Consider the following 17965-nt stretch of genomic DNA (forward strand, 5'->3'; position numbering starts at 1 on the left):
AGGAGTCCCATAAGAAGACCAAGCTATACAACTGTCACATAATGCAGAGGGCCTAGGTTAGTCTCATGCAGGCTCCCTGGTTGTCAGTTCAGTCTCTGTAAGCCCTTTAAGCCCAAGTTAGTTGGTTCTCTGGGTTTTCTTGTGGTGCCCTTGACCCTACAGGCTCCTACAATCCTTTTTCTCTCTCTCTTCCACTGGATTCCCTGAGCTCTGCCTAATGTTTGGCTGTGGGTCTGCATCTGTTTCCATCAGTTGTTGGATGAAGCCTCTCTGATGGCAGTTGGACTAGGCACCAATCTATGAGTATAGCAGAATATCATTAGGAATCATTTCATTGCCTTTTTTTAATGGAGGCATTTTCTTAATTGAGGCTCCTTCTGCTCCAACAAGTCTAGCTTGTGTCAGGTTGACATAAAACTAGCACACTGTTGTTTTATTCCCATGTGTAACTGAGTTGAAGACCTCCCTGTCCTACCAGATGTGACTTGGGGATCTGTAGTAGTAGCCCAGGGAGGTCAAATATATCTTGTTTGTTGTTTTTTTGAAATAGGGTCTCCAGTTAACTCAGACTGTCCATGAACTCCTATGTATGAGGATGAGCATGAACTTCTGTTCTTCCTGTCTCAGCTGAAAGTGCTGGGAAGATGACCAACTAAGATGAGACTTAAACTGATATTCTGCTTGGGTCTTATGGTGTAAAGCTATAGACTGAAGTTCCTTGGTGTCTTCAAGGTTTACTATTGCTGTGAAGAGACACCATGACCATGGCAACTCTTATAAAGAAAGCATTTAATTGAGGTGTCTCACTAATGGTTTCTGAGTTTAATCATCATGAAGGGGACATGGCAGCATGCAGGCAATGTGGAGCTGGAGCTGAGTGCTACATCTTGCAGGCAACAGGAAGTCAACTGCTTGTCACACTGAGGGAAGCTTAAGAAAAAGAGACCTCAAAGCCCACCCCCACAGTGACACACTTCTCCAGCAAGGCCACACCTCCAAATAGTGCCTCCCTTTGGGGGCCATTTCCTTTCAAACTACCTGACTTGGTGTATGTGACTTGTTGGCCTGTCCATGTTACTTCCTTTAGCTTATAGCTCAGAGATCCTGATTACCCTGTGAAGGACTTTCTTCTTATTTGAAGATGGTGATAGGGGTCTTAACAGTGTAACCACACAGCAGGGATGATGCCCTGGCAGTGACAGTGGCCGTGTCTTCAGATTGACCATTACCTGTGTCCAGTGTCCACAGGCATCCTTTCTGTCCTTGAGAATGCCAAGACCTAGACAGGTGTAGTCACTTGTCTAAGATTATACAGCAGTAAGAATGGGGTGGGACTCGAACTCAGCAGTGGCCTTGTGGCATCTTAGAAACAAGACACCTTTTCAACTTGTGCTCTGAAGAAATATTCATTTGTTTGGTTGGTTTTTTGAGACAGGGTTTCTCTGTGTAGCATTGTGCCTTTCCTGGAACTCGCTTTGGAGACCAGGCTGGCCTTCATTTATAGTTTTAAGAGACTTTAACTAAAGATGTCATAGCCAGATAGTGGGAAAACACACTACATGTGGGGCTTAGGGCCACACACTGTCAGGACAGCTTGGAGCTAGTTGCTGGAGGGTTCCACATGAGTAGTTGTTAGGTTTAGTGAGCTGACAGTAATCTGAAAGATTTCAAATGCCCACACCTTTAACTCCATCCTCCATAGGCTGTGTGCCCTGGAGAGTCAGTGAGGGATGGCAGACAACACTGCAGAGGGCTTCCCGAGAGACAGACAGACACAGACACAGACACAGACACAGACACACACACACACACACACTCACTCTCTCTCTCTCTCTCTCTCTCTCTCTCTCTCTCTCTCTCTCTCTCTCTCTCTCTCTCTGTGGGTGTGGGTGTGGGTGTGGGTGTGTGGGTGTGTGTATTTCTCTGAAGCACCATCCTGAACAAGAGATAAAACTTCCACTGTCCTCAAGCACATTAAGTAGCCCAGGCTGACTGGCCAGCAAGCCCCATGGATCTGATCCATCCACCGAGTGTGCTGGGACTACAAGCCCAGGCCATGCTGTGGCCCTTCTGGGGATGGACTAATGTCCTCATGCTTTCCTGACTGAACTGTCTTCCCAGCCCCTGCAACATAGGGACTCTAACATAACTGTGTGGAAGTCACCAAACACATCTAAAAGTGTCTGCTTTCCTGGCTTTGGGTTACACATATTTTCCTCTGCACCTTAGTTTTGGATTTAAAACATCTCATTGGCTTATGAGTTTTCTTTAAGCTGATGCTACTATGACAATTGGCTGTTTCCAGGTACAATTTTTACTGGCTGTGGTTTGTTGACTAGTTCATCTGTAGATAGACTCCATGAATAAAAGTCAGTACTTAGTAAAGATTATGGGATGTTAGCAGAGGCATGCTCTGGCTTCTCATCCCTTCATTTAAAAATGGGCAGAGATGGAAGGACCATGGCTAGTGTGGGAGCCCATTTTCAGGTTTCCTAGTGGCTTTACCCAGCAGGTCCACATAGAGAGGATGATTGGACCACGGGCCTGAGTGCAGGTGTCTGAGATGGTTTGCACTTGGCTGTGCTGGAGGGGAGGTCTTTTGCTCCACCCCTTGGCATTTCTATAAATACCCTAGGGCAGAGCCGGCTAGGAAGGCCAGGACTGAGGTGCCTTACTGAGGGCTTAGGCACATGACTCAGCTGGGTGTTCACATTAATGGAAAAGTTTTTAAATTGTACCATCAACTTTAAATATTACATTTTTCCTCTCTTGCCTCCTCAAGGAAGGAGAGGAAAAGTCTCCCCTTTCCCGCCTTTGTGTAGTCAAATAAGGACTAAAAATGAACTCGCTGTGTGGAAGGCATCACACTGATTGAATTCCATATTTGTCTTGGAAGGAAATCCAGACTTCTGTATATGATGACTGGACTGTGCTTCTGTGTATTCTAGGGTGGGTTCTCTTAACACTCTGCCTGAGATACAAAGTCACCCCGAATTGTTTTGTTTTTGTTTTCTCTTAGCCCACAGTCACTGTGTGTACAGTATATCAGAGCTGTTGAATCTGTTTGCTCTGGAAGGACTTAATTGTAGACATTCTCAGAGCCCAATATGATGAAAACTTGGACAGTTAATGTGGGTGATGAAATGAATACTGGGAAAACAGAAACCTGACTGCAGATGAGAGAGCAGGGAGTCATGACTGGGAAGCTGAGTCTGGGGCTGGGCGTGGTGGTGCACACTGTGAGCCCACTTGCCTGTCAGTCAGGTGCTTAGCATCTCATGTGGCCCAAGCTGGCCTCAAACTCACTATGTAGCTGAGGCCTTGAAAGCTTGATCTTCCCGTCTCTACTTCTCAAGTGCTAGGATTACAGGTGCACACCACAAAGTCTGGCCACAAATAATATTTTTGAGGAAAAAATTGCTGTTTTATTGTAAAATTTGAAGCAAAATCCATGTAGTTTGTCATCTATACCGATTGATACTTTCTGATGTGCCTTTTTATGAGGCCACGATATAAGACAGCTGTAAGGAAAAGGCCTATTGAGTCAACACACGGAGAGTGTTCTGCATAGTTATGTGGTAAATACAGAAGCGTGTTGAGTCATCAGAAATGATGTATATACGCTGTGACATCATTAAGATCTGCTAGTCAGCAAGGAGTTGCCACCTATACCATGTGGCAGGGACCAGACAGAACAAGCTATCCTTTTTGTGTGCTTAACATCTGTCACTTTCAAAACACAGTCCCTGTTAATTAGGCACCTACTGTGTGTAAGATGTTGTCCTAGAAACTGTATCCCATTTGATGAGCTGTGAACTCTAAGGCTAGGTCCTTTTCCTGAAAGTTTCTATGTATCTTGAAGCACTTGAATGAGGTCTCAGAACTCTCTGCTGATGCTGCTGTGCTCAGGCCCCCAGCCTGCTGGACAGACTGTCCTCACTGTCGCCTAACTACCACAAAAGCCTCCCTTCCTTTCCTTCTTCCTTTCTCTGTCCTTCCCGAATCCTTGCTAACCACCAAATGCACTTGCTTACTCTGTGAACTGGAGCACCCTCTCCTCCTGAAGTCTCTAGCATGGCTTCCTTGTTAATTTCCACAGTGGTACTGGGGCTCCTTGGCTTCACATTTACAGTCCTTCCCTGTCCTATCCAGTCCTGTCTGGCCACTGTCTGCTGTCTTTCCAGTCTACCAGGTTTAGCCTCAGACTTACACTGTATTGGTGGTGTCTGCATCGTGCTGACTGCATTCTGTCCATATCATACAGCACATGGGATGCATTCTCTAAATGTCTGTGAAATAAATGAGGGTACTCCATGTGGTCATGGTATAAATTAATGACACTTGAGAGTTTAACTGTTTTATAAATCTAATTATTATTTTATAGCAGAAAGTGAACTGAAATATCTTACCAACCCTTTCACTTTCTCAGCAGGTAAACTGAAAGCCAGAAACTGAGTTACTACTGACTAGTGGCCACAGGAGGATTAATCTGCCTGCCCCTTGCTGTGACTGACCAAAACTTTGAAATATGGCAAGACATTTACTGTGATAAAAGTTACATCATTTTTTTAGGCCTTTGGGTTTTTTCTGTTTGTTTTCATTTTGAGACAGGATCTTGCTATGTGGTCCAGGCCACCTTGATGTCACCGTCTTCCCGACTCAGCCTTCCTGGGATTGTAGGCATGTGCCACCACCCCTGTTGTATTACTGCATTGTGACAAGATACCTAATTAAGATAATTTAAGGAAGGGCGGGTTTATTTTGACCCACTGATTGAAGGGACAGTCCACCGTGGTAGGGACAGCGTGGAGCAGGAGCCTGAGGCAGCTGGCCACATTGCACCTGCAGTCAGGAAGGAGAGAGGGCTGAAGACTGGTATTCAGTTTGCTTTCTCCTTTTTGTTCAGTCTGGACCTTCAGTATGTGGGATGGTGCTGCCCACATCCAGGGTGTCTCCCACCTCAACCTAATCCAGAAACCTTCTCATAAACATCTGTCTCCTAGGTGATTGTAAATTCTCTCAAGTTGACATCAATATTAAATCTAGGATTTCCTTCCCAAATTTTTTATAGGGGAAAAAATTAACATGAAAATGAGGAACGTGGTGTTTTTGCATGTACCCATTACTAGCTTAAACGGTGTGAAGCTGTGGTAGGTCTTGATTCATCTACACTGTGTCAATTTCTGTTTTCTTTTTTCTCCCTCCTGGTTTTTAGGACAGGGTCTCACTATCACCTAGGGTGGCCTGGAGCAACCTGCCTTTCTTCTGCTTTGGATATGGATTGTCTCCCTATAAAAAGTTCATTCACCAGCTACTGAATCCAGCTCTCACTGAGAGGTGATTACATCATGAAGATGTTAACTTGATCAGTAGATCAATCCAGTCTACTAATGGAATCATGATTGGATGGCATTATTGTAGGGACACGGAACTTTGGGAGATAAGGGTCACTGGGACAGTGTTCTTGATGGCTGACTTGACCTGGGCTCTTCTCTGTCTTGCTACTTCTTAGCCTCCATGTACCAGAGAGCTCTGCCTCACTGCAGGCCCACACTGTTTGTTGCAGCAGTGGAACATTCACTAACATACTCACCTCTGAGAGAGACAGAGACATACTCCATTCACCCTACTGTGCAGTAAAATACAACTGCCTTCTCCAAGCCTAACTTGGTACCCTGTTCCTCATTTCAGAACGTAGTCATTCCTCTTTGACCTCAACCACTCTTGAAGTATGTAGGGAACTATATGCTGCTGTTGTTTTTACTTTTTAAAATGTGTGCTGCAAAGCTGTTGGGTGTGTGGTGTAGTGGTGTGTAACCTCCCTGTGTGTCTCAGTGGAAAGCATCTGAGACGTCATGTGAGCCTTGCACATCCTACTGTGTGTGCTGTTTACACACATTTAAAGCACCAGCAATGTTTAAAATGATAAAGGAAGTAAGTAGGTGAACTTATTTTAGTGAAGTTGACTTAAAAATCAACTTAACGGTGAGTTTTCTGTTTGCAAAGAAAGTACCTAATGAAGGCCGTATTGTGTTCCCTGCCTGAGTGATGTTCCTGAGAACAAATGGGTAGAGAAACATGATTCATAGGCTTTAAAAGTCAGATAACCATCTTGATCAGAGCACCACACGGTGTGTCTGTATCCAGTATTGCATGGCACCCTATAAATAGGCGTACTTTTTATGTCTATTAAATGAATAAACTTTAAAAAGGCAAAATAACTGTAGAGTTTGCATGTAATTGAATAATTTTTGTAATTTTTTTAAAAGCAAGTTTTGCCCTAGTCCCTCTGGAATATTTCCCAGCTGTGTATAGCTTTAGATTTTGCTTCTTGGAAGGAGACAGAATGTCCATTATGTTTACATAACTAAAAATTACCCCCTCCTTTTTTTTTTTTTTTTTTTTTTTTTAACCAAACCTAGTGCTGGTAAAAATTTCTGACTCAGTAATTCTGAAAGAACTACTTCTTTCCAGAAATAGACAAGCTCACACACTGGGGCTTCTGTACTAGTAACTTTCCGTCATGTCAGGAAGCTGGGTGGATGCAGAACTCATATGAAGAGGGACTTGTCAGGATCAGGCTGTGGTAAGAACTTCCCTACCTAGTCTAGAGGGGCCGGTTCTGGCCAGTGGGAGACACTTCTTTTAGCTCACTGCCCAGTGACTACGAGTAACCCCAGCATATCCACCTGGCATTTAGTTAGACTAAAGCAGAGCTACCTACTCTGTTTGTATCTGGTATTGTAGCTTACATGCACCTGTCCCTATTCTTAAGCCCTGCTTTATCACCGAGTCCCTCCCAGGCATTTGTTTTTGCACCCAGTGTTTATATGGGTTAGTCTTACTATACTTCCGTGGTATTGCACATTCAGCAACCACTTACACTTCTAGTGCCTAGTACACTGTCTTTATGGTGTGATCTTTGTGTCCCTCTTACCTGCTTTATTTTACTACTGTTTCCAGGAAACCCTGGAAACCCACATGGCAGCACACACTAATAGGCTTGTTTGTTTGTTTCTAGGCTAGCTTCAGACATGCTGCCCTCCTGGAGTAGTGGCATTGCAGGAGTCACCATCTCTCCTGTTAACTAGTGGGTTTTTAAATACCTTATTGTGCCGCCTATAATGTTAACAGATACTGTCAGTTTGTATGTAACTTAGAAAGGGGCTTTAGAAAACCATCATCTTTTATTTGGATCCTTGTGTCTGGTAGCAGAAATACCTTGGCAAAGGAACCAGAATCAGCTTGAGGTTAAGACTGAGGCTGGATGGTGAGCCATACTTTCTCCAAGTAAAGGCCCAGAAAGCAGGCTCACATTTAGAGGGAAGGTGCAGCTGAGGGCAGGGAGATGAGATGCATCATACAGCTGTGAAAATGAAAGTTTAGTTTCATGTGGTAACAGTGAAGAAGGGTAAGTATCTAGGTCAGTCAGCCGTGTTCTGCAGTTGCTCATACCATCTAGTCTTATGTTACGCATTTTCCCGTTCGTTCGTTCCTTCCTCCCTCCCTCCCTTCCTCCCTCCCTCCCCCTCTCTCTCTTTCTCTCTCTCTCTGCCTTTCTGTCTGTCTGTCTGTCTGTCTCACTGTCTCACTTATGTAGCCCTGGCTGACCTTGAACTTACCAGCTTCTCAAGGGCTGAGATTAAAGGCATGTGCCACCATACTGGGTTCCTCACCTAATTTTTAAGATTACATTCTTTTTAAAAAAATGTTTTAGATTTGTTCATTTTATTTATGTGTATGAATAGTTTCTCTGTGTGCATGTATGTATACATGTCTGCCTGGTGCTCATGGAGGTCAGAGGAGGGTATCTGATACCTTGGAACGGGAGTTGTGGATGGTTGTGAGCCACCCCATAGGTACTGAGAGCTGAACTCAGGTCCCCTGCAAGAGCAACCAGTGCTCTTAACTACTAAGCCATCTCTCCAACCCCTTGGGTTAACATTCTTTTTTTTTTTTTTTTTCTTCGAGACAGGGTTTCTCTGTGTAGCTTTGCGCCTTTCCTGGGACTCACTCTGTAGCCCAGGCTGGCCTTGAACTCACAGAGATCCGCCTGGCTCTGCCTCCCGAGTGCTGGGATTAAAGGCGTGCGCCACCACAGCCCGGCACACATTCTTAAGAGGTTTTAGTTTGAAAGCTTGGATTTGTTGCTTTTTCCATAAGTTTTAAAATGGGAAGGAGTCAGATAAATAAAATTGGTTATAAAGAACTTGGTGTTAAGAGCAGATTCTCTGTTCTGTGAGAGAGGCTTGCTGGGGCTGGGTAGTCACAGTGCAAGATTGCCTGCTTTGCATGCCCAAGGCCTAGTTAGTTCCCAGCACCACAAGACTCACTAAAGTGAAAGTGCTGATAGCACTGGCTGACGGCATTCAGAGCAGGGCTCTGGTGCATTTGCTGGTTCTGTAACTGCTGAAGTAACTCAGCCTGTCTCTTCATCCCTGAATTTGAAAGGCACCTACTTCCCACACAGCAAAGGTAAAAGGACACTGCACATTGCACATTAAGCTCTGTGTCTGAGAAGGCCAGCTAACAGTGGCTGTCACTAGTTTATCATGAGACCCGCCAGGGCCGGGGAGTGCGCCTTTTAAATTCTCAGGTAGCAGTTTTAGATAGACGCACATTTCGAAGGTTGGTATTATTTACACACTGGTTTCTTGAGTAACGTATCAGTTCTTTCCTTAGCAAAATGGATGAAAGTTTAAGAACTTATTGATTGTGCAGTGAAAGAGAATCAAAACTAGTACAGACTCCAGTTACCCCCCTCCCCCCAGCTTTGAGTGAAGGTTTTCATTTTATGGAAAATATGAGAAAAACAAATGAGTTTGAGTTTGAGTGGAAGAGAATTAGGTTAGCTGTAAGAAGAACTTTCTGACCACAGGCTGCCAAACAGATAAGAGGAGCTACTTTCTCAGTTCTGGGAGACAGCATCTCCCAGAATGTTCCTTTTGGGCCTCTGAGACTGCCAGGCTCACAGGAATCCATCTAAAGGTAGCTCAGTCCTGAACTTCCCCTAGTTCCCTGGCAGGGCATCTTTGCCAGGGTTCTATCTCCCTTCCAGTGGTGAGTAAGCTTCCTGCCCAGACAGCGAAGCATTTGGAAACCTGAGCATAGGCAGTATCTATTTTAAAACTCTGAAATAGTTCCAGGGATTATGACATGAGAGTCCATTAAAAAGACGGGCTGTGAGCATGCTGAGCACAGCCTGCAGCCCCCAGGAGGATAACAGTGACAAGGAGGCTGCAGGGCTGATGGCCAGCAAAGCATTTTCCAAACTGGGATGTTGTCGTTATTTAATAAAGGAAGGGACTGTCGAGGTGACTCTGGGCGAAGCTCCTGCCATGCAGGTATGAGGACCTGAATGAGACCCACAGTGCCCATGGGAAGCCAGGCATCTGTGATCCTAGGTCTCCTACAGTGAGGTGGGACATAGAAACAGGAGAATTCGCCAGCTAGCTTGGCATATGCAGAGTTGAACAAGGAGAGCTTGCCTCAGAGTGGAAGGGGAGGACGGACCTCACCCCTACCCACACTCACACACACGATAACGTACGTGTGTTGGCTCAAATAAGTGAATAATAAACTTCCAATATCTGGGTGCCCAAATCTTAGTTTATAATGATTTTTACTAAATCTTTTAAGTTTTTGGATTATGTTTAGTAGTTTTGATGTGAGCCTGTGGATTTATAAGAATATAAATCTCCATTCTGAAATAACCAAGTTCTTTTGTGAGCTAAAACATTGTCTTTTCTCATGCTGGGAACATTGAAGTTGCTTAACAACTGTTAGCATTATGGTGTGATTTCAGCTACTTAAAGTGGGATGTGATAGTTAGAGAGTCCAGATGAGCTTTTCCACAGAAAACTGGAATAAAAGACTTTAGTCAGCGAGGTAGGCTTTGTGGTACAAACCTTTAATCTCAACACTTTGGAAACAAAGCAGACAGATTTCTGTGAGTTAGAGGTCAGCCTGGTCTACATGGAGAGTTCTAGGCCAGACAGATCATAGTGAGACCCTATCTTGAAGAGGAGGAGAAAGAATTATTTACAAATCATAGAAAGATACTTAATTCACTGTAATCAAAGAAACACATAAACAAAACCAAGATTCTCTGTAGTGGGGATCAGTGTGGCTTTCAATAAACCCCATGGTTAATTTTGCTTCTTTGACCATCTGGACAAAGTAGGCAGAGTTAGTTTTTTGATCCACGGATTATAAGGTAAAAGGGGAAGCAATAACTCGGCTTAGATTGGGATCTTGTGTTAGAGCAGATAAGGACCACAGAGTCCATTGGCTGGTCCCCACGTCAGTACTGACATTGAGCTGTTCTGCAGGATGGTGTAGTGTCCTGGGATTGCCACTGCCCTGTGCCCTTACCAGCCTCAGTGGAAGCTTCACTATAGGCTACCACATAGCCTATTGTACCACCCTTGTCTGTGGGCCACATAGCCTGTTTTTCCACACCACATGGGTGGGTTATCTAACCTGTTCTCCCATACCACTTGTGTCTGTGGGCTTCACATCTGGAAAGTGGGGTGGTGGTAGAGGGGTGGTCTGCCCCTTAACAGATAAGATAGTCTTTACATCAGTCAAAATGACAGTTTTCTGTAAGCAAAATTGGCTCTTTAAGGTACTCAGATGTATTTTTCATATTAGAACCTGCACTAGAGTCTAGAAAACTCTGGAGAGACTTGAACTCAGACACTGCTTCATGGAGGGTGTCCTGAGTTCTTAAGTTGAATTAAAGGGTGTCCTTGATGACAGCTTGCTGCAGTTTATTTTTAGTCCATTCTAGGTGGTTTTTTTCTACACACACACAATTCCCCCCACATAATCCAGTTTGTGCTTCCGTGTTGTTCAGGGCTCAGTGGTAAATTGATGGGATGGTCATTAAGTCTTAGAGACTTTTGTGCTCTGATGTGTCAACAGGACAGAGCCTTCTGGATCTTGTCAGGTTGGCTGAAGTTGAGTGGTCTGTGTGCTTAGCACAGTGTCAGTCACCAGTCACATGTGTCTGTTTTTAGCTGGGAGCAGTTTCTTTGGTCACTTGTGATAGCCAAAAAAGTCTCTTGGGAGAGTTTAAATGACTCAAAATTAATAAAACTCACTGGTAGCTACTTAGGTTTTAAGCTATACACTTGAATTTTAGTCCTAATTTCTTGCTCCCATAAAGGACCACTTGTAGTTCAGAATTATTCAGTTAGTCTGATCTCCTTTGATTTCAGTTGAAAGGACTAACACACACACACAAATTCACACCCTTTCTTAGTGTGAATGACTGTGTGCTTGTATGTGAGTGTGTATGTGCCTGCATGTATGAGTGTGTGTGTTCGTGTGTGTTCATGTGTATGTATGTGAGTGATTGTGTGTGTGCATTCCCATTAGAAGTTCAATTTTAGGAAAGTGAACAGTGTCCCCAGATGCCCAAGCTTTACATACAGCCTGGTTGAGTCACTGGTTCAGGCTGCTTCCCCAGCTGGCCCCTCCCTGACCAGGATGTCACACCACCTCTCACCACTGATCCCCTTTCCTTGCCTGTCCAATCATTGGTTGTTCTTTCTTCACACCAGGCCCTCACCTTCTGGCACAGCGCCTGCATCTGATGTCAGGCAGAGCTTCCTTGGAGTACAGGACACAAGAGGGCAGGCTCCTCCTCAGATCCAGAGCCTTTCTGTTTCTCTTTTCTCCATGTTTGAACTCCCCTTGCCATATACTGCTGGAAGGTAGTTGAGCTCAGGTTTGTGCTGCCCTGGTTTGTGGCTTTAATGTAAGCCTTAGAGTCATCGGCAGGGAAGACATGTGAAAAGACTGGTCATTTGAGCCCCGTAAAGAAGGCAGTTTTGAGAGTTCCTGTAAAAAACTGCTTTCCTAAAAGGAGTCTGAGATGTAACTGAAAAACTCACTTCAGGATTTTCCTCACTTTTCCTCACTCCAAACATCCTCTTTGTTTTTAGTTTTGCTCCCATGACATCAACTCTTGTCATAATCCTTTGGATCCTAAGACAAAACCCGGGTCCACTATGGTACAGGGCGCTGGCTCTGTGCCGTGATGCAGGTTGATTCCTACCCTTGGCCCCACTGTCGACACCTGGAGGAGCACGCTCCTTCACCTCAAAGAGCACCTTGTAGCCTGTTAATTCTCTGTGCTTTCATTGGCTCGTAATGTTGAACACTTCTATTTTATGCTTTTTTTATTTATTGTTTTTATTAAGGTCTTTGTTTACAGATTTAGTGTTAAAAAGCAGTATATGACATCTACATACATATTCTGGATTTTTTAATAGATACTTAATGTTGATTTTGAACCGACTGAATTTCTGCCTTTCTCATCTACTCCTGGGCAAGAGACTGGCCGGCTGCTCCTCCTCGGGGACCCAGCATCAGGGACTGCTGCAGCTTCAGGCGCAGTCCCAGGGTCAGGGTGGATTAGGAGAGCCACACTGCTGGGCATTCCGGTAGCGTTCAAGATACTGAGGTGGATTCAGGGTCAGGTGAAGCCACTGCTTTCTGCCTTTGAAGCTTGCTGGTAATGGAGACACACTTCTGTTTGTAGATGCGTGCGTGCGTGCGTGCGTGCGTGCGTGCGTGCGTGCGTGTCTCCCGCCCACTAAACTAAGGAATGGTGGACTTCACTGTTGGTAGTATTTCCCTGATGAATTGGGGGTCACTTGTTGACGTGAACAGGAAGTTGAAGGGCTCTGGTGTATGTTTCTCAGTCTGGGAATTCTAGGCTTACAGGTTGTACCCTGTCTTTTTTTCTGGCTAGAGAAAGGGCTTTAATAAAAGACCGTTAAGTCCACTAAGGGTGTGGGTTTACAGCGTAACAACTGCTGGTCTAGATTATTCTTTGAAAAGTTTGAGCATTTCTTAGTTTTTTGTATAATTAAAAAATTTAAAGACTGCTTGTGTCTGGTTAGAACAAAAGAATTCTCCTTGTAAAAGCTAATCTCACCAAGGACTGCACACCGGTCTCAAAAGGAAAACTTCCTTCCGAAGGTGAACACGGCACCAGGCGGTTTGTAGCTTTGGACCCAAATGAGATACTACAGATGGGACACACGCGTGGGCTGAGCTCCATCAAATTCAAATCGACTGTTCGTGTGGCATCAGCACACCTGCCCAGGCTGCCGGCATCGATCACAGAATGATGCACAGCGTTTTCTCTGACCTGGTTTTTCAATCAAGCCATATGGACTTCCACATGTGTCTAACAAGAATGGAAAGAGTATGCTAATAACAATTATAAAGTACCTAAAAATAATTTTTCATTGACATCTGTTTTGGGTTTTGGAGTAAAGTTCATTACATCATCTTCTGGGGAGGAAAGAGGCCTCATCCGCTTATTCCTTATAAAGATCCAGATTGACAGATCTGTGTCTGAGGACCTCATTTGTTCTCTCTATATTTTTAATGCAGGCACTCTCTGGGACTTGGGAATTGTTTTATTTTCTGCCACACGTTTATGTGTTACATAAAAATGTCTTCCAAGATTTTGCTCAGCTATCTTCCTTTCTCCTGTGGCCCACAGACCTGCTCCTAAAGGGAAGTTTGGTCAGCTGTGGCAGTTAGTGTTATTGTCTCCTCCAGCACTTGGCCATGACTGGGGACTCCAGGAGACAGGGATCGGTTCTTTAGCCATGCTCCCCACCGCATCCTGAAGTCGCTGAATGTTTATATTGAGTGACTCTTCCTCTGGACACTAACCTGGTTTCCTGGCAACAGCACCATCCTAATTCAGACTTCTTTTTTGTTGGCCTGCAACAATGGAGTGCTTTGTGACAACATGCAGATCTTGTTCCTCCCTAGTCCACCTCTTACTGTGTACATCAGTACACTGATTTTCTGTTTGTGTGCCAGTCTTCTGTAAGTTTGGCTATGATATAGTAGCTTCCAGATTTTGATTGACCACTAGATCTTGGCCAACTGAGTAGGGAGTATATTCTGCACCTCCCTGCTGCAGCCAGTTGCTTGCTCCAAGGGTGTCTCTCCTCCACCCTCTTTTCCTGACTTAAGCAAGCATTATTACAAGTCACGAAACTCCATGATCACTGTCACTTTGCATTTTTAAAAGAGGTTTTAAGAAAAGCTTGATTCTTCCTTAGCTTTGTGAAAGGATTTTGTTGTCCTGGAGTAGTACAGTTAGCTCTTGCCTGGTTTTTGCTTCTGCGAACTGGTACCATACCAGTGTTGTCTTCTCAGCTGGACATTGCCCTATTCAGGACCACTTGTTGCCAAAGGAAAGGCACAGAAAGCATCCTGAAGTCCTTAGGAATTGCACTTGGTTGGAGCTCTTGAGGACTCTTGCCCCCAAAAGGTGTTCGTTGAGAAAAGTAGCTGACACTTGCTTCCTTAAGCTCTGAAGATCTGTGAGCTTGGGCTTCATGTGCCTTGAGGACGCTCTCCAGGGCACTGCCTGCACCCTTGGGTGCACACATGCTGACATAAGACAGCTGGCAAGTTTTGCCTGAGCATCCTAACTGTGATCTAGGTTTCTTAAGTTTACTCAGAAGTTTTGATTCTTTGGTCCACACCCCCCCCACACACACACACACACAATCCTGACAGCAGACATGATTTGGGAGATGTTAGCTGTGTGACAGCTGTTTCTCTTCCCCTACTTTCGCCTTTTCCACATCTGATCTCAAAACAGAACTTGAGCCCTGGGATTCTGAGGTTTAAAAAAAAAATGCTTTGCTTAGGGTTCAGTTAAAGCAGTGGAGTCCTTAGCAGATCTTGTGACTGTGACAATTCTTGGGGTACTTTCTATTACTATTAATTTTAAAGAAATACTATTATTATATCATCAGCAGTATTTTTAAATGAAGCTGCATGTAGTGATTACAGAGACACTCTGACTTTCTGTGGGTTTCCTGGGCATCACCCTCACATGGCCTCAGGCCTGCAAAGTCAGCAGAGCACAGGTTGCAGTCTCCTCTTGGGAAGGTGGCTGGGGTCAGACCTTACGATCTGGATGGGTTAGAACTGTTTTTCTGACCCTAGTGTCAGAGAAACTTGCTTTTTTCCAGCTCTTTCATCCCTTCCTGTCATTCTTATTTGTGAGGTGGTCTCCGTCATTCATTACTGTCTGCGCTGTGTCAGATAGGATGCGGTGGTGAATGTTCAAAGAGGAACTGGGGAGATAGTGCCTGGAGAAGTTCTAGTTAGAGCAATGGGCAAGTGATTGGCAGAGACGTACACCGGTGCCTGAGGTGCACATTCAGAGACTGCCCACCAAAGAATGAGTGGTGTCTTCTCATAGAGAAGGTTAGAGACAAGGTAGAGCCACAACCATCAGCAGGTACCCACACATCTGAGTGGTTTAAGAGAGGTCATGTGCAGGACTGTAGGCATGAAGGAGGGCTCGGGTAATACTCCAAAGCAAGTTGGAATTGACTACTGACTCCACAGCCCATTGCTCTGTGAGCTTCCCAAGCCCCAGGTCCCTGTCCTAAGGATGCCGTGAGGGCTGCTATCCTAAGGCCTCAGTCAATGAATAAAATACAGTTGTCCTGAGACACCCATCCCTGGTGTCTGCCAGCTATGCTTTGTAAGCTAATTTGACGTGGTGGTGTGTGTAGAAGAAGCCATGAAAGTTTTAACCAAGGGCTGGGTCAGCTTCTCATAACCAGAGGGAGAGTTAACCGGTCTGCAGAACAGCTTTGTAGTGAGTTTGAGGCACTCACATAGTAGTACACTGTCTGCTAAAGTCCATGAGACAGCAATGGGGTTAAATTACATACTTCCAATCTGTGCCTGATGAACAGGAGTTCTTTGTTTCTTCCCTAGCCCTGGCTTCCAGCTCTGCTCAGGTCTGCAAGCAGAGCCCCATGTCTTCATGTCTTTGTGGGGAATGCTGGTCAGCTGAGTAGAACTTGGGATGCTCACCTGGCAAGCCATCTCTTGTCCAGAATGGTCTGTTAGGACCTTCTTCTAGGTACCAAGAGTCTTTTATGTATGAGCTGCTCTTGTCTTTGTGGCTTATCAAAGCCTGTGGTAAGCAAATGTTGCAGAAGTGCTACCACCATGGCCTGTAGAGTCGTCTTTCTGTGAAAGGGCTGTTTTACCAAATTCCTTGCCTTCCTAAGAGTTGAAATGACCTTCATACAGTGGTTCGTCAAAGTTGGCACTTGGATGCCTCTGAGCAGACGTATACTATTCAGAACTGATTAATTTATATTTACTTTCTGGTTTTCAAAGGCATTTGAGCTTTATTTGAAAATGAAACGTACCTTATAGTCTGGAAAAAAAAATGCTACACCTTGTGCCATCTCAGAAACAGAATTTGGAATGGAAAGAGCATTTGTGACCCATCCCTAAAACATCTATCTGCATAGAGTGCTAGTGCCCGCATGCATGTTTAATAGGACATGCCAAATTTCAGAGGATTTATGCAGCAGAAGTTATGCTTACCATCGAAACCACATTCTATCTTAAGAGATTTATTTATTGGGAATGTAACTATTGGCAAAATTTTATAAAGTTTGACAAGTGGTCAATAAATCAGCAAAATGGACTGGTGCTTCCTTGTTTTAAACACTGCCACGTACGGCCTTTTGTGAACTAGTGCTCCTGTTAATGTGTGGACTGCCTCCAGTGCCGCTTTCTGTAATTAACTTCTGTTTTTTCCAGGACAGAATTAATTTCTCTGGCTCTGAACCCCGTGCATCTTTGGGAGTGGTTATGAGCCACCATACCTGGCTTGCATCTGTTTCTTATTAGCTTTGTGTGGGAGGTGTGGGAGGCCAGTGCCCACCTTTTACAGGGTTCCTATGAGGAGGAGAGAGGAATAAGGAATTTGTAGAAAGACAGTGGAGAGGAGACAGACAGAAACACAAGATAGCCTTGGGAGGACCCGGGTCAATACCCAGCAGCCCCTTCTGTCTTTTCAGAAGGGCTTTTTATAATGCCAAGGGGCAGGGCAAAAGACCTTTCCCTTGCTAGATCAAAGCACACCACACAGCCAAGTGCAGACCCTTCTAAGCACCTGGTAACCATGCACATGGTCAAGCCTTCCCCTTATGTAGCCCTGCTGGGTAAAGCAAGCTCACTAGGAAACCTCTGTGGGCTCCCACAGTTTTGTATTATTTTAATTAAGAAACCTGGGTGTTAACTAATAGTAGAATTATTCTTAGTAGAAATGAAACATTTTTAGAGTTTGATAAAAGAAGTGGGAAGGTTTTTTGTTTGTTTTGTTTTTAAATTGCTGAAGAATTTGCTTTTATATGTCATTTCAGTTCCAGTTACTATGGCAATGACAGCAGGGGCAGCAACCACCTTTCCTATGAGCAACCATACCCGGGAAAGAGTGACTGTGGCCAAGCTCACACTGGAGAATTTTTACAGCAACCTAATTTTGCAGCATGAAGAGAGAGAAACCAGGTACAGTAGAGGCTAAAGTTTGCTTAGTGTTCTGTGGCTGGCTGGACCCGCCTGCTGTTAAGTTTCCTGCACTGACAGTACACCTGGTTGCTTGTTTCATTTCCTGGATTCCCAGAGTCTTGTGCACATATGCTTGAATTGCACATTAGTTGTGTTTATCACAGATCTTTCCAGCACTGTGTTATGCCTTTGTGCTTTCCTTTAGAGAGATGGCTTTAGAAATTACTGACTAATGTAGAACGTTAGTGGTGCTGTGTTTTATTAGTGGGAATAGAGAAAACAGAATGGCATGTCCTTTGCCTCAGTGAACCTTGGAGTGTAGTAAGAGAGCTGGTGTGCACAGATGCCCTGTGAGAGAGTGGGCAGTGGCAGTAGGGCACCAGAAAGGACACGTGCTTTGACTAGTGAAGTGGGAGACTTCCCAAATGACAGCGACATTTGACCAGGAAGAGCATTCTTCACACATAGTAAGAGGAAGTGGAGGAGGTAGAGCAGGACGTACCAGGTCTCAGCATCCTGGGCTGTAGCTGCTCTACCACATGGCAGTGTTGCAGGCCAGGCTGGCCTTTATCATTCTGGCAGTCCTCCT

General features: G+C 44.7%; 1 protein-coding gene across 4 annotated transcripts in view; it reads left to right on the forward strand.

The window, feature by feature from the left end:
- Stk38l (serine/threonine kinase 38 like) overlaps window positions 1–17965 on the forward strand; it is a 67072-nt gene that overhangs the window by 24998 nt on the left and 24109 nt on the right. For all 4 annotated transcript variants that reach the window (XM_076568311.1, XM_076568313.1, XM_076568314.1 and 1 more), the window contains exon 2: window positions 17232–17376. In XM_076568311.1, the coding sequence (XP_076424426.1) occupies window positions 17243–17376 (134 nt within the window). In that variant the 5' untranslated portion in view covers window positions 17232–17242. The remainder of the gene's footprint in view (window positions 1–17231; window positions 17377–17965) is intronic.

This window comes from Peromyscus maniculatus, chromosome 3 (assembly GCF_049852395.1).
Source record: "Peromyscus maniculatus bairdii isolate BWxNUB_F1_BW_parent chromosome 3, HU_Pman_BW_mat_3.1, whole genome shotgun sequence".
NCBI classification, from domain to species: domain Eukaryota; kingdom Metazoa; phylum Chordata; class Mammalia; order Rodentia; family Cricetidae; genus Peromyscus; species Peromyscus maniculatus.